Source organism: Hirundo rustica, chromosome 14 (genome assembly GCF_015227805.2).
Source record: "Hirundo rustica isolate bHirRus1 chromosome 14, bHirRus1.pri.v3, whole genome shotgun sequence".
Taxonomy (NCBI): Eukaryota; Metazoa; Chordata; class Aves; order Passeriformes; family Hirundinidae; genus Hirundo; species Hirundo rustica.
The window spans coordinates 9,764,429-9,779,204 of NC_053463.1; the positions used below are offsets into that span (position 1 = coordinate 9,764,429).

The window sequence follows — 14,776 nt, forward strand, 5'->3', positions numbered from 1 at the left end:
CATAAACCACAGCAGGATCCAAACAGGCCTAAAAGAAGCTGTTTGAGGTACTGGATGCTCTCAAGGGGATAAGATCATTTCTTTTCTGCTACTTATGTCTTCTCCCCTTCAAGTTCTACACAGCCTCTTTGCTCTTGTCTGCTGCTCTGACAGCAACCGCTTGGATTTTATTCCGTTATCAAGGGAAAACCTGATTCCTAAACCACAATCTACTTTATAGCTTAGCTGCTAATAAATAGGCTATTGCACTTTGCTGCCCATCTAGGAAGGGTTTAAGATTAAAAGTATTTCACTACAGTAAAAAGATGCTGGACTAACGTAACTCTGGACTCACCCAGAATCTATCTCAGGGAGCAAATTAAGTGTATTTACATGAGACAAATTTAAATGCATTTAAAGTTTATCAGGAAGAGAACGGCTGAATATTTTGGGGAAGGAGGGGGATACCTGGTACCTGGATAAGATGGGAAGCACCAGAAGAAATGCTTATTTGGGTTACAACAACGTAAGTTGGCCCTGCCCTGCAAATACATTTTTCTTGCTGTAGACTGAAGGAAGACTTAAAAATTTAGGAATAAGTCCTCTGTATCTGCAAACTTCAGTGAAGTTCCAGCAGTCTGCAGCGACGAAAACTGAATCCCCCAGGAAAAGCTGTGTGGGGTACAGGCAGGGACCTGTTTCCTGCTACCCAGGCCAGCTGGGTCAGGTGCGAAGGTACAGCACTGATTTCCACAAATAATTCTGAGTTTCATACCCCACAATCCATCAATTTTTTGTAACACCAGTTTTACATCCTACCGCTCTTGTGAACAAACGACCGGAATTAACGATGGGTTTATACATTCTTTTAAACTTTATCCCTTTAAAGGTTAAGACCTGAACCTGAAATAAACGAAATTACATTCTGTCCTCACTTGCTGACAGCCAATGCAGAACAACAACTGCAACAAACGCAGCAGTGCCGGCTCCCAGGAGCGACACCAGCACTGACTGCTGCAGTGCCAGGACATCATTTTCTGAAGTTCTGATCAAACTGGTGATGGGAAAAGACAGCTTTTGTAAAGAAGACTTCAGTTTAATCATTCAGACAGTAAAACCTAGAAGCATGAGAACACACAGAATTACTAAAGCTGATTTAAAGTGAGACGGAAAAACTTTCCAGGCAGAAGACGGGAGTAGTACTCCAGCAGCACGAAGCCTTTTCCTAAAAACTTCTATTGCCATTTTAGAAGCACAAGATCCATTTCCTGGGCCATCATCCACAACAGAGCCCTAAGTCACAGCACACCAGAACCTGGCTGTTTTACAGACAGGTTCAAGCTCGGCTGCGGGACGTATCCCTCAACGCAGACACAAAGACCAGGAGCTGTTCCTTCCAAAGCACCCAGAAAAATGAAGGGACATTCTCCCATGAGATACTAGGATTTGACTGCTGGAAGAGTAAAGCCAAACGTAGAGGATGACGAGACTGAAAAAGCAGCTCCTCCAGCAAATTCCAAGTGAAGCAGGCACTTCCTGCCAAGCATCTCTCCCCCTTCCCTTGCTTTTCCTTTCAGCTTGGACAGAGCAGTGTCCAGGTATTTCAGAAACCGGCCTCCAATTTGTCAGGAAAAAAGCACGTGTAGGTGCTTGCACAATACCTGCAACATACTTCAGCAGTGAGAGATGCCACAAAACTTCTCTGTAAGGAGAGCAGGAACTTACCAGAGGTGACATAGATCCATTGGGCAGATACGGATCTGACAGCATCAGGAAAGGGTAACCAGAATAGGCAGATCCTTTATACATCCCTGAGTCCTGATGTTTCATACCTGCTGAAATCAACGTTCCCTGTCAAAATTCGTCTTATTACAGGTGACTCCTCCGACTGTCAGGGGTCCCCAAAGAGGTTACAGCATGTTGTGGGAGTCTTTTTGTCCCATACTCCTCAGAGAAGGTGTTGGGGAGCATCAGGGTCCCCCACGGGTGTGGACTCCCGCAGCGGGGACACCGGAAAGCCTCGGTGCTGTCAGGAGTAGCTTTCCCGCTGGGGGCTGCGGTGGCCAGGCCGGCATCCCTCGCTCCCAGAGGTATCAGGGTGATGGGCTGGGGAACCGGGGGGTCCCGCACTGGACGGGGCGCACTGGGGATGACCAGCGGGAACCGGGAATGGGGAGAGGGGGACACACGGAGACACGCGGAGGTTGCTGCGACTAACCATCATCCATGTGGTCCGGGAGCTTCTCCTGGTACACCCTCTGCGGATCCTGCGCTCGGCGGAGGGCCTGCACGGGGAGGAGAGAGAGGGGCAGCGCGGGGGCGTGGGGCGGGGGCCGCGGCGGGGCGGGGGGCGCGGGGCCGCCGTGCGGGGCCGCTCCGGCCCGGCTCACCTCGGAATCGGCGGCGGCGGCGGCCGGGCTGCCGCTGCCTTCGGACTCGTTCACCAGCGAGGACTTGAGGTCGGCCAGGTCGCGCTCGGTGAAGGCGTTCTCGGGGATCTTCTCCTCCTGCTCGCCCTCGTCCTTGAAGGCCAGCATCTCATCCGTGGCGCCCAGGTCGTCCCCGCCGCCGCTGCCCAGCTGCGGCATTTTCCTCCCGCCGCTCCCTCCCCGCCGCGCAGCAACTTTCCCGGCGAGTATTGTTCTCCCGGATCAAGCCCTTCGCAATTTTTTTTTTTTTTTTCCTCTCTCTCAATTATTTTTTTTTTCCTCCTCTTGAAAAAAAAAAGTAAAAATAATAATAATAAAAAAATAGCTCCCTCTTGATTTTTTTCTTTTAAAAGTTTCTTCTTCCTTTCCTTTTAACTTCTAAACTTTTTTTTTTTCCTTCCCCTTTAATTTTGCTCCCCGTTTCCAAATTCTCTTTAAATCCTTCCTTTAGGAGAAAAAAAAAAAAAAAAAAGAAAAGAAAAAAAAAAGAACTGCTTTTCCCTCGTCACTCTTTTCTTTGCTGCTCCCCCCCGTTCTCCCGTCCCCGCTCCCGCGGCTCTCGGGGGGCTCGGCAGGCTGCGGGCGGGCAGGCGTCGCGGGATGCCGGGCTCCACGGGCCCCCCCCGTGCCGCCGCCGCCCCCCCGCCCTCCGAGCCCCGGGAAGTTTGGCTGGAGCAGCGGGCGCCGGCGGCTGGCGGAGCACGGAGCGCCCGGTCCGACTGCGAGCGCGACGGCGCGGCGGGCGAGCGCTGCGACATCAAAGCGGCCGCCGGGTGATTGGCAGCGCCGGGGCGGGGCCGGGGGCGGGCACACGGGACACACACGCGCTCACACACACACACACACACACACACACAGGGACGCACACAGGGACACGCACACACACACAGGGACGCGCACGGGCACAGGCGCGCACACGCGTATGGGCGCGCGGGGACACGCGCGGGCACGGGCGCTGCGACGCCGAGTGCCCGCGTTCCAGGCACGGCCGGCCCGACGCCGTCCCCCGAGGGGTGACCCTCTCCCGGCCCGGCTGCGGGGTGAGGGTGGGCAGCACCGGGGGCTTGGGGCGGCCCCCGGGTGTGCGTGCACACGCGTCTCTGCTGGCACATATGCACGCACACCCGTGCCCACCTTTGTGCTCGCATGCCCGCTCACACGTCTGAGCGCACAGGAGCGCGCCCCGGGCGCATCTGTGCCCATCCACATTCCTGCACGCTCTTCTGTGCGCGCACATCTGCACACGCACCTGCACCCACTCCTGCGTGCCCACGGCTGAGCACGCACCTGCACACGGCGGTGCCTGCTCATTCACACACGGCTGCACACGCACATCTCGCACACATCCACACAGACGTGTGTGTGTGCGCACGCATCAGCACGTGCCAGGGTCTGCACGGCCCCACAGACATCTCTACAGGTGTGTGTGCACAGCTACACACCTGCACACACACAGCATGCACACCTGCACATCTGGCACAGACGGGCACTCACACAGCAGCACACGGCAGTGGGATCCACACACAGCCTCAGGTACGTCAGCACAAAAGAACACGTAACTGCACACATCTGCACACACAACCACACATCTGGCATGCACAGGTGTCTGTACACACACATCTGCACGCACAACATCTGCACGCTCACATTCACCTGTGAATCTACAAGCACAGGTCAGCAGCACGTGTCTAAACACAGGGGACAGAAGGCCGTACATGGAACTGCTGGCACACATCAGCACGTGTGTGTGCTGCTCCTACGAGAACACATCAACACGTGTGTGCACACGCTGAGACATCAGGATGTGTGTGTGCACAGAAAGACATGAACATAAACACAGACGTCAGGACATGTGTGTGCATGGAGAGATGTGCATGAACACACAAACACAGACATCAGGACATGGATGTGTGCATGAAGAGATGTGCATGAACACACAAACACAGACATCAGGACACGTGTGTGCATGGAGGGACGTGCATGAACACAAACACAGACATCAGGACACGTGTGTGCATGAACACACAAACACAGACATCAGGACATGTGTGTGCATGGAGGGACATGCATGAACACAAACACAGACATCAGGACATGGATGTGTGCATGAAGAGATGTGCATGAACACACAAACACAGACATCAGGACATGGATGTGTGCATGAAGAGATGTGCATGAACACACAAACACAGACATCAGGACATGCGTGTGCATGGAGAGACGTGCATGAACACAAACACAGACATCAGGACACGTGTGTGCACCGATAGATGTGAACACGCTCATGCACACACACACACTGAGACACCTCCAGGCACGTATGTCTGGGCACACACAGCACACGTGTACCCACACACACCCGCCCACGGCAGCTGCCCGTCCCCAGCCGTGGTGCAGACACAGCTGTGTCACACGTGGGTGCCACTGGCCACCCGCCGTGCGCACCCCGGGCACGGGCGATGCTCCCGCAGTCGCACCTTCGGAGCACAGACGTGACGTGGGGTAGCTGAAAATTATTAGTTGTGCTGCCTGGCCCTGAGAGTCAGGAAACAAGAAATTACCATCTTCGCAGCCCGTTCCGAGGGCACTAGACACTCGTGTGTTGGCGTCGGAGGGTTTTTTAAGCAGTTCCCATGGAAAAGGAAACTCCCCATCTCTTCTGATCACACACGACAGGTCCTGTGCATGTCTCCAGTAGCTTAAAACAACACACCGATATTTATTTTCCTTAATTAAGATTGCATAAGATAGCCCTGGGTCCTGGAGACTTTGCTACAGACTGTAATGACGCCATGTAAATTGTTTTTTATGACCCAATATACGACATATTGTCACATTCAGCCCTGGAATAGGAAGCTAAAAATCTTGGTCCCTATTTTTCTTGTTAATTAGGATATTATTACTAGGGATATGATCTCGTTACTTTTTGGGGAGGAGAAGAACTAGTTGGAGCCACTTTGAAAAAGTACTTGAATATATTTAAATGGAGCAAAATCTGTCTTTCTGCTAATTGCTGATTTTGCATGACATAGAATCGTTGTTCTGATTTTGGGGCACAGTTGATGCCGGGCCGAGGAAGATGGGAGAGGGAAGGATGCTGTTTGCTTTTTTCCTGCTCAATTTTCTCTTCCAAATGAATGAGCTGCCCCATAGGAAACTCTGTCGGCAAATTTCCATTCTTTTAAACATCCCCAAAATAAAATAAGATGCAGCCACTTTGAGGAATAATCATTTGAATGAAATATTTGCTACTTTAAGATTTTTTTTTTTTCCTTCTTTCAGATGATCCTCTTGTTTTGCATGTGAAAAAAAATCGTCTGAGATTTACAGCCCTCCCAAATGGAGATAAAGCCTTGGCAATGAGTTGGAAACCTGTTGTAATCTGTGATCCAGGAAACAAAGAGCCTCATTAATGCAGAGACTTTGGTGAGCCTTTGATGTTAGCTAGCATAGCATTCACTCTCAGTTCCATTTGCATTTAAACATTCATAAAAACATCATCTCTGCTTCCTTTGCCTTAAGCAATTTAGGAGTAAAGTATAGCTTCTATTTAAAGAAACCCACTGTGGTGAGGCTTAGAATACAAATATCACATAATCTTCAAGCAGAGCAAATATTTTATCCTACATTTCTGGTGGGCACATTTAATAATATTATATGTCAGACCCAAAATAAAACATCCATCTTATTTTCATTAACCTTGCACCACATATTCGAGTAAAAAGAGAAAACGGGCCCTGTTAATTCTAAATATACTACATAACAATTTGTGGAAGGAAGAGAATCCACAGGATTTTACATTATTGACAAGAGCTGAATTTTAGAAAGCTACAAGCCTACAGCAAGGTGTCTAAATCTGCACTTAGGCACACAACTCTGAAAACTGTAAACAAGGCCAGGTTAACATATATATATATATATTTTTTTTTTTTTTTTTTTTTCCCTGGACTGCAGAATCTTCATCCTGGTTTGGAAATGGAATAGAAAAAGGTTTTTTTTATTATTTTTATTTTTATTTTTAATAGAATCAAAGAAGTAAAATTAAAAAAAAAAAAAAAACAAAAAACACCAAAACCCAAACCCCCACCAAACAAAAAACACCCAAAAAACACAGCAAACAAACAAACAAAACAGCCAAAAAAAACCCCAAACAAAATGACCAAAAAACCATCCAAAAACCCACAAACCCAGAAGAACCAAACCCAACCCCCCCCAACATCTAACGTGTGAAGATTTTCTTCCAAGAGAAAGCACTGTTGCTCCCAGATGGCATCCTGAGGGAATGGCAGTATGTGGGGAATTTGGGGAATCACTTAGAAAGCAAAGGTCTGTCTATCTTATTATCTTCATAAATATTATTCCCCAACACACCTAGGACAAGTGGAACAGTACAAAAATTACTGAAGTTGGCTTGTCTTGATATTTGGAAATACTCAGCTGGTGTTGTCTCTGTGCCCTGTACCCTTAAAAATAACCGAGCAATGGAAATTGATCCCATGTCAGGTTGGGAGTTCTTGATATTCCCCCTCTTATGAGCAAATACGAGGAGATCTTTAGGTTTGGCGCTGTGAGTCAGTGCAGCCTGACTGGTGTTTGAAGCATTATAAGCAAGTTTCCTATATGATGAATATCCAAAATTAAAAACTGAAATGGAAAACACTTAAAACCAACTTTACCTTGGATAAAATATTTCTGGAGCTGGATCAAAGGAAAACAAAAAGCCTGGCTTACTTGTCAGATCATATCTGCACTGAACTTCAAGGTTTGATTTGTATTATTTACATGGAAAAGGTCCCAAGAAACCAATTTGGCACTAAATATCTTCATTACGTTTTTTCACTTGTATGGGTGATTAAATCAATCTAGGGTTCCTGTTTTAATTTTTTTTGAAAGGTGCAGCCATCTGTGAATTGAGGAACTTTTCTGATGTCATCTTTGTGCTTCAGACATGCTTTCCCCCCCTCCTTTTTAATTTTCTTTTTTAATAAGGAATCTTTTAAAGGAGCATGTTTGCTTTACTATTAGTTTCTAGCTGTCCTTCCAGTAACTGTTTAGAATTAAAGGTGTATAGTAACTTTTTAGAACATTTTAACAGTAACAGCTGCAGGTAACAGTAAACCAGATTAAAATATAACCAAGTCTGTCTGTTATTCCGCCTGTTCCTCAGCCTGCATTTATCAACATGTTCCCTGAATGCTGTGTGTGAAACTCAGCACATGTATTTTTTACCATGCTATGCACAGCAGCACTGTGTGGTTTTACATATTAGAGTAAGTGAAGCCTCTCCTTTAAAGTCAATGTAAAAGTTGCCACTGACTTCTCCGAGAACAGAGTTTCACCTTCTGTGCTTTAAAGGGCCTTCCTTGGGTTTATTTAAGTTAAGAGATTTCTCTCTCTCTCACTATTTTTTTTTTTTTTTTTCCCTTCATTTGAATTGATCAGTTTGGAGTAGCTCCTGTTTTACTGTTTGGATTTTGTCCTCACACACAAATTTAATGTGGGGAAGGGACACATCTACCCCTGGGAGGTTAAACATCCTACATCAGATTTCCTATTTCATTGTATTTGCAGCAAACATGTTGCCCTGATATGCATATACAAATCCAAATATGCTTTAATGTAAATCCAGATTTATTTCAGCCTTTTTTTTTTTTTTTTTTTTTTAGCATATTAATCAATTCTCCACTAACAGAAGAGCCTTCTAAATATCTACCATTCTTCTAGGGAAAAACACTGGCACAACTGCCCCATTAGGGTGGCTTGACTGATAGATTGGCAGTGCCAACGTTTCAGAGGAGACGGATGAAAACTTCTGTGCGGGATTCCAGCTGGGAGCAGGAGCTCCTGGAGGACAGGCTGGTACCAGCTGAACTAATCCTGGCAAGTGACCAGCGTAAATCAGGCCACTGAAAGCTCTGTTTTGCCCAGAGGGGTTTACACTGGTGTAATTACCTCAGCGTAGTCATAGCAGGAACATTTCCTTAGTCTAGACAAGCTCTAATACGTAAAATAGATCTATCGTTTGCAACTGAAACATCCCGACCCAGCTGAGGCCAGGGCAAACCTCTGTTCTCCTTTCCTTCTCTGGTGTGTGCCCAGCTGTAGCAGGAGTTGGGGCTGGGTTGCAGCATCCTCCAGGTTGGTTGGTTTGCGACACAAAAAAGGGTCAAGCAGCGGCTCAGCCGTTTCCTGACTGGATTCACTCTTAATCTTGGGGGATTTTAAGTGCTTATTTGACTTCATGCATTGATCTACATGTACTTAAAGGATTCCCTGACAGCTGCCAGAAGTTTGCTTTTAAACCACCAACAGAAAATTGACTTCCTGACACTGCAATATTCAGGTTGCTTTTGACTATCTACATGCTCTTCTGGAAATGCTTCCAGCTGTTAGGACTGAAGACTCCATTTTTCCTCTTTGGGAGTCAAGTAGCAAAGGTGGTGCAGACTGCTGACTGGGGCCAGCATCCTGCTTTCTCCAGGAAAATGGGATAATCCGTCTCAGAAGACTTCATCAGATGTCAAAAGCCACGGTGTGAAATCTGTTTTGGAGCCTGTGATCTTTGGATCACTCCCTGTGTGTATGGCACAACATGGCACAAGCCATGATCAACTCTCCCAGTCTTTATTTTTTTTTACCCTCTGTTCTGATTTTGTCAGGTTGTAAGACCATCTCTTCAGGCAATTTTCACTTAACAAGTCTTTTCTTTGTTCCTGATTCCGATAACACTTCAGATTATTAAAGGATTTTCAGAGTCTAATCTATTTTTCGCTCTGTGTGCTTTGTTCACCTCTTGCTGTTGGAACTGGACCAAGCAGCTGGCATTGCATTTAATACTTCTTATTACTCTCACTGTCGGGTTCTCAGGCGCTTGCCCAATGCTGAAAGATCTGAGTTTCAAACAGGAAGGAACATGTTTATTTGTTTACAAAAACACTTTTCCAGGGCTGCATCCTGTGGTCACACAATCATCCAAGGAGTCCCTGCTCCGATGACTCAGCCTCTAAATTAAAAGGATCCATGAGGACGGATTTGCAGAATCACACCCATTTCTTCCACAACAATTTTTACATAAACTACAGGGAAAAGTATGTTGATTTTTGGGTCTATAAAACTTGATTTTTTACCAAACCAAAGTACAGGGCTCCTTTTTTTCCTCTTAAAGTGCCCTTTACATTTTAAGCAAATCCCTACAACCCATTGTAAGTTGCCTCTTGCTGTGCATTTGCTACAATTCACATAAAGTACACTTTGTCCTGGGATTCCTGTTTGAACATTGGATGGGACAAAGTACGGGAGAAATCCAAATATTGTTGTTTTAGCTCAGGCTCTGCTCAGACATGCTGTCCAGGCTGCAACTGAGCCTAAGTGGTGGTGACCCAGACCCATCTTCCAACCGCTTCTTGCCTCGTATATCTCCCACCAAAGGTGTTCCATCAGACAGGGCAGTGTAATTTCCCACACAGGCACTCCCCAGCTTGCTTTTGTCTGACTGAACTCATTTTTAAAGGACAACTCTGGTGTTAAAAGAGTTAGTGGAGGGAAGTGGTGGATTCACCATTCCTGGCACCTCCTGTTCAAAAACCAAGTTAATGTGACACTTTGGAATATGATTTAGCATGCATGGCAGTATTCAGTTGAAAGTTGTTCTTGATGATCTTGGAAGTATTTTGTAATCTTAATGATTCCATGATTCTGTGATTAATTTTGAAATCTTAGGAATTATTTGGAAAAATCTGAGTTGGGTAGATCAGAATGAGAATCATTGCTGACAGAGGGGCTGGATGGCAGCAATGAACTGCTGAAGTGAGTGGTAGACGGTGAAACTGGTTTTAATAGTGGTGGCCTGGGACATCTGAATGGAAAACTGCTCTCTCTGGATGCTTGAGAGGGCAGTAAAAGGAACAAGACCCAAACCAGAGGCTGCTTCACCAAGAGTTACCTGCAGGGACTGGTGCTTCTGAGGAGAAGGGGAAAGGGCTGGCTGCAGCTTTCTCTGTGATCCCCACATTAGCACATCAAACTTCTGCAGAGCAGAGCTGGAGGCTCTGGCAGCTCCTGCCTTACACGAACACCCATCTGAGTCCCTGAGTCTCTGCAGTCTGACCAAATCCTCCCCAGTGCCAGAGCAGAAAGAAAGGGGGAGTGAAATGGAAGCAGCTGCTAGGAAGTGAGAATAAAGGGAAATTGTCAGGAGAATGATGGTGGGATAGAGTGGCCAGATCAGAAACTAAAGGAAAATTATTCCAATGTCTAAAATCAACCCATGTGACATGGAGTGTACTGGCCACTTCTGATACATCCGACATCACTCCAGACCCACACCAAAAGATGAGTTTCTTTTCTGCACTTTTTTTTTTTTTTTAAATGATTGTTAGTGATTGTTTGTGACAAAGAATAAAATAATTGAAGAGATGAAGGGGCAAATGAAGCAGGAAAAAGAGTATGGGGTTAGGGGGATGCTGAATTTATAAATGTTCATGCCAAAATTATTGAAAGAAAAAGGAGGAAAAAACTGAACTTATTTTAAAATCTGAAGTCACCAAGGCAGAGCTTTCTCTTAATGAATGCAGAACACTTCATTTCTGACTTGGAATATATTTTTATTTCTTTTGCAGACATTATTTCTTTCAGATCTTTACTGATGACTTTCTCAAGAGACACTGACAATGAACCAGGGTGAGCCTTGTCAGCATCGTGCTTTTCTGTACTTCAGACTGAAAAATGAAAGGAAAGTGAGGACATGTGGAAGCGGAAGAGAGGATTATATTCCTGTATCATTTATGACACCCCCCCTATCCTTGGTATTTCCCTCTTGCCAACAGGTTCGTCACTTCCCCCAGCTCAAATGGATGTGGAGGCCCTTGAGCGAAGCACAGCAGGGCTGCTCCTACCCACTTCTCAGCGCTTCCAAAGTGCCTATAAAGAAACCAGATTAAAGCAGCATTAAAAGCTGTGATACAAATCCTACCATATTAAGCAAGACAATTCTAATAGCTGTTTTGGGCTAACTGAACAGAAGGGGTGCCTTGGAGTTGAACTACATGTTTCAACAGTATGTTGTTCTGAAAAGTGTTGTATATGTGCCGACATCCGCTGCTGGCATGTGTACAGACTGAAGCTTGCCAGCTCCTCCTAATCTGGAAAGAGGAGACATGCAGTGTTAAATACATGTGTCATCACTAGTCATTCCCTCCCTCCCCCCAGTTTTTATCATTTGCTTGTGCAACGCATTTGAACCAAGTCAGCCCATTTAGTTTAGATGAACTTAGGCCAAGTAACTGTACTGGAGCTGACTTCAGAGGCTTGAGAGGAACTGCTGGTGTAGCTCTTCCACAAGTAAATGCAAACACTGTGTTATGCTCCTTGTTCTACTCCTTAGACAAAGGCCTTTTGGTAGGGTTGCTGTTGGAGGGAGGCAGAGCCCCTGAGAAAACAAACACACTGCAGCTCATTGCATCATATGACTTTTGACTCCCATCGTGTTGAACCTTATAGGCAAAAGAGGGACAGGTCTAAGCAGGGCTTACAAAGGGGACTCCAAGGAAACCCACGCTGCAAGGGGTGGTTTTGGTGACTCAGTAGGTGACACGGATTTTTCTGAGTCAGGATTGAGCCACTGTTCTTGCATGACGTTAGCACACACGAGCTTAGGATGTGTGTTAGACTGACAGCCTACTACTCATGCCAGCAAGGGTCCTGGGAGACTTTTGCACTCATACAGAGGGTGATTTTAGTCTGCTGGTTGAAGTCCAGCTGTATGAATTGTGTTTTCCCCCAGTATCTACTTTGGATGGTGTTAGTCATTGCCCCTTTAAGGCTGTGACCAGGGTCCTACCACAGCCCTGAAGTACATCTGGAGCTGCCCTTTTAACCCATCAGGTGGAAGTGAACCACGGGCACCTACAGCATCAGCTGCACAGTATTCAGGAAGGGGTCTCAGGGCTCCCTCCCTTCCCTCTGACAGTGACTATAGCACCAGTGGTGAGTGAGCTCAGTGGTTTAAACAAGTTGGAGTGTTGTCCCCAGGGGATGGACACACTCCCTGGGGCTCTTGGGGTGACTGGAGCTGTCTTGCATGGCTCTGAACTGCACCACCAGCACTTCACTGTCAATGGGGTGTGCTCAGGAGATACCCACAGCTCTCCTCTGGTTTTTTTTTTTAATGGCTTTGGTGTTCTTTATATTGTCCAATAAGTGGGCTGAAAACAGAAGTCCTGAATACAGTCAGGAATACAGAGTGCATCTTGGTGGAGCCTGGTCTTGACTTTAGCTCTCGAGACCTTCAGTTTTAGACTGTCTGTGAGTTTATTTCATTAATTGTGTGGTGAATCTGTTCTCACCCAGAAGATGCAGTAGCATCAGATGGTGCCTTTCTGAAGGCTATGGAGATGTGGAAGGAAGGTGTGCAGTTGCCATAGGCGGTTTGGTAACGAAGAGAAGCTGTGAAAAGTTTTGGTGATTAGAGAAGAAAGCACAGAAGCAGAGACTTAAGAAGGACAAGAAGAAAAAGTATGTAAAAATGTGATCCCCCATTTTAATGGCTAAACATGAATTATGTTATGAGATGCTTTCATCTTAGTATAGGTTAGTATTCCCCAGCTTTTTATATTTGTATATAAATATTTTTCTTGAAGTAAAGTCAGCCTAATTGGAAGTAAGAGCCATTCTATGTCGTTTATTTTAATACTCTAATATATTTCCCCTAGTTAATCATTGCTATTTCTAAATATAAATTTCCTTTCCTTTTCTTTCAAGTCACTTAAAATGAAAGGGCCTGCTTTACTCTTTGACCTTCTCTAACAAGCAGACCCTTGAAATGCAGAATTTCCAGAAAGCAAGCTGTAGGAACAACAGATGGATTTAGTAAATTACAGCCTGCAGATGAATTGTATGAGGAGTCAGTTAGGGATGGAGGCTTGAAACACACAGAGATTTTCTGTGCTGTAGCTTGTTTCTTGCTGTCAAACACTGCCTGGTAAATGCGTAACTCGTGTGATCTTGGCTTTCTGCACTGATTGATTTGTAAAAGCTATTCCATCCTAAATTACCAGCTCTTTGGGTCTCAGCCTAAAACCCTACTCAGCCAGGAGACTCTGTCCTCTAGGTACATTTTGGTATTTTGCATTTCTTTTATTTGCTGAAGCTATTCTGACAGACTACTTACCCTGATCAGCAGATTCTAAAACCTGTTTGTGGTTTCCCAGGGATTTCATAGACAAATTATTAGTGCATGTGTATTTGCAGGACAGGTGACTCCTAAATGATGGAAATGTAGTTTATAATCAAAGTGCCTAGCTTGTAACAATAATCTTGAGCTAGGCATTTGCTTATCTCCTAATGTGTTAATCCTTTTCAGGATTAACAACTCATTTTTCAAAAGCGTGGTCTTGGTTCTGCAGACCTTATTGACATAACTAAATCTTTGTGAGTTCATGAGAAGTAATTGTGTGCAAGGACTGCAGGAATGGACGATCACCTCTCTGGGTTTCCTCGATGCGATTTAGCTCTTGCTCTGGGGTATGAAGCTCCATAATGTATGTGATGCAGAGCAGAAGCAGTAAGTTGTCATTGTGATCAAACACAAAGCTTCTGTGGGGAAGAATAAATTATTTGCATGGGTGTGATGAATGCTTGAAGGGAATTTGATAAGTGGCATGTTGAGCACTGGGAAAATTTCCGAATGTGATCCATGTTGTTCTTTGCAGTGTCAGAAACTTAATGTAAGCTATCATCCCTAGCTCTGGTTATTGCACAGTTTTATTAAAGGTCTTACAAAATGAATCTAAGACAGAATGGCCATCAATAGATGGATAGGCTTAGGGGCTTTTGCATAAATAAGGATTTATTTCTATCTACTCCTGTATTCATAGGATAGTCAATAATTTTCCTTTTACAACAACTTCCTGTGATACATTTGAGAGTGCAGTCCTTGAAGTCACTTGCATTTTAATCTGTGTGACAGACTTCGGTGAGTCTCTGCATTGGGGTTTTTGCATGTAGCCTATATTTTTCAGTATGGGACTCTCAGGAATCCTGTCTGCTTGAGCTAAAATATGATTCCCTTTTGCAAGGAAAAGATGCATATGGTAATAACAATCTCATCAACACTTGGGAAGCTCATGCAAAACACCCTCAGTGCTGCTTTCTGCTTGCCCTCTGAAAGCAGATAATGCTATCAGCGGCTGCAGTTCAGTTCTGCCCTGGTTCCACAACAAACGCACAGGGCACCCCTCGGGGTACAGCCCAGCTGCCATCCCCAGGCATGCCCTGACACCCTTGCAAAGGAAATCAGCGTGTGGGGGGTGGCTATCCGTGCACATCCCTGCTGGAACGGAGAGAGTGCGGGGCCAGGGTGTGTGCCAGGG

At 45.7% G+C, this 14,776-nt stretch overlaps 1 protein-coding gene across 3 annotated transcripts in view; it reads right to left on the reverse strand.

Moving 5' to 3' along the window:
- Positions 1–2,682, reverse strand: part of TCF7 (transcription factor 7) — a 68,436-nt gene extending 65,754 nt beyond the window's left edge. For 2 of the 3 annotated variants that reach the window (XM_058422433.1, XM_058422435.1), the window contains exons 1-3: positions 2,370–2,682; positions 2,198–2,264; positions 1,705–1,814 (exon numbers count right to left, since the gene is read on the reverse strand). In XM_058422433.1, coding sequence (XP_058278416.1) covers positions 1,705–1,814; positions 2,198–2,264; positions 2,370–2,567 — 375 coding nt within the window. In that variant the 5' untranslated portion in view covers positions 2,568–2,682. The remainder of the gene's footprint in view (positions 1–1,704; positions 1,815–2,197; positions 2,265–2,369) is intronic. The other variant, XM_058422434.1, reaches the window with a different exon arrangement.
- Positions 2,683–14,776: the final 12,094 nt, after the last annotated feature.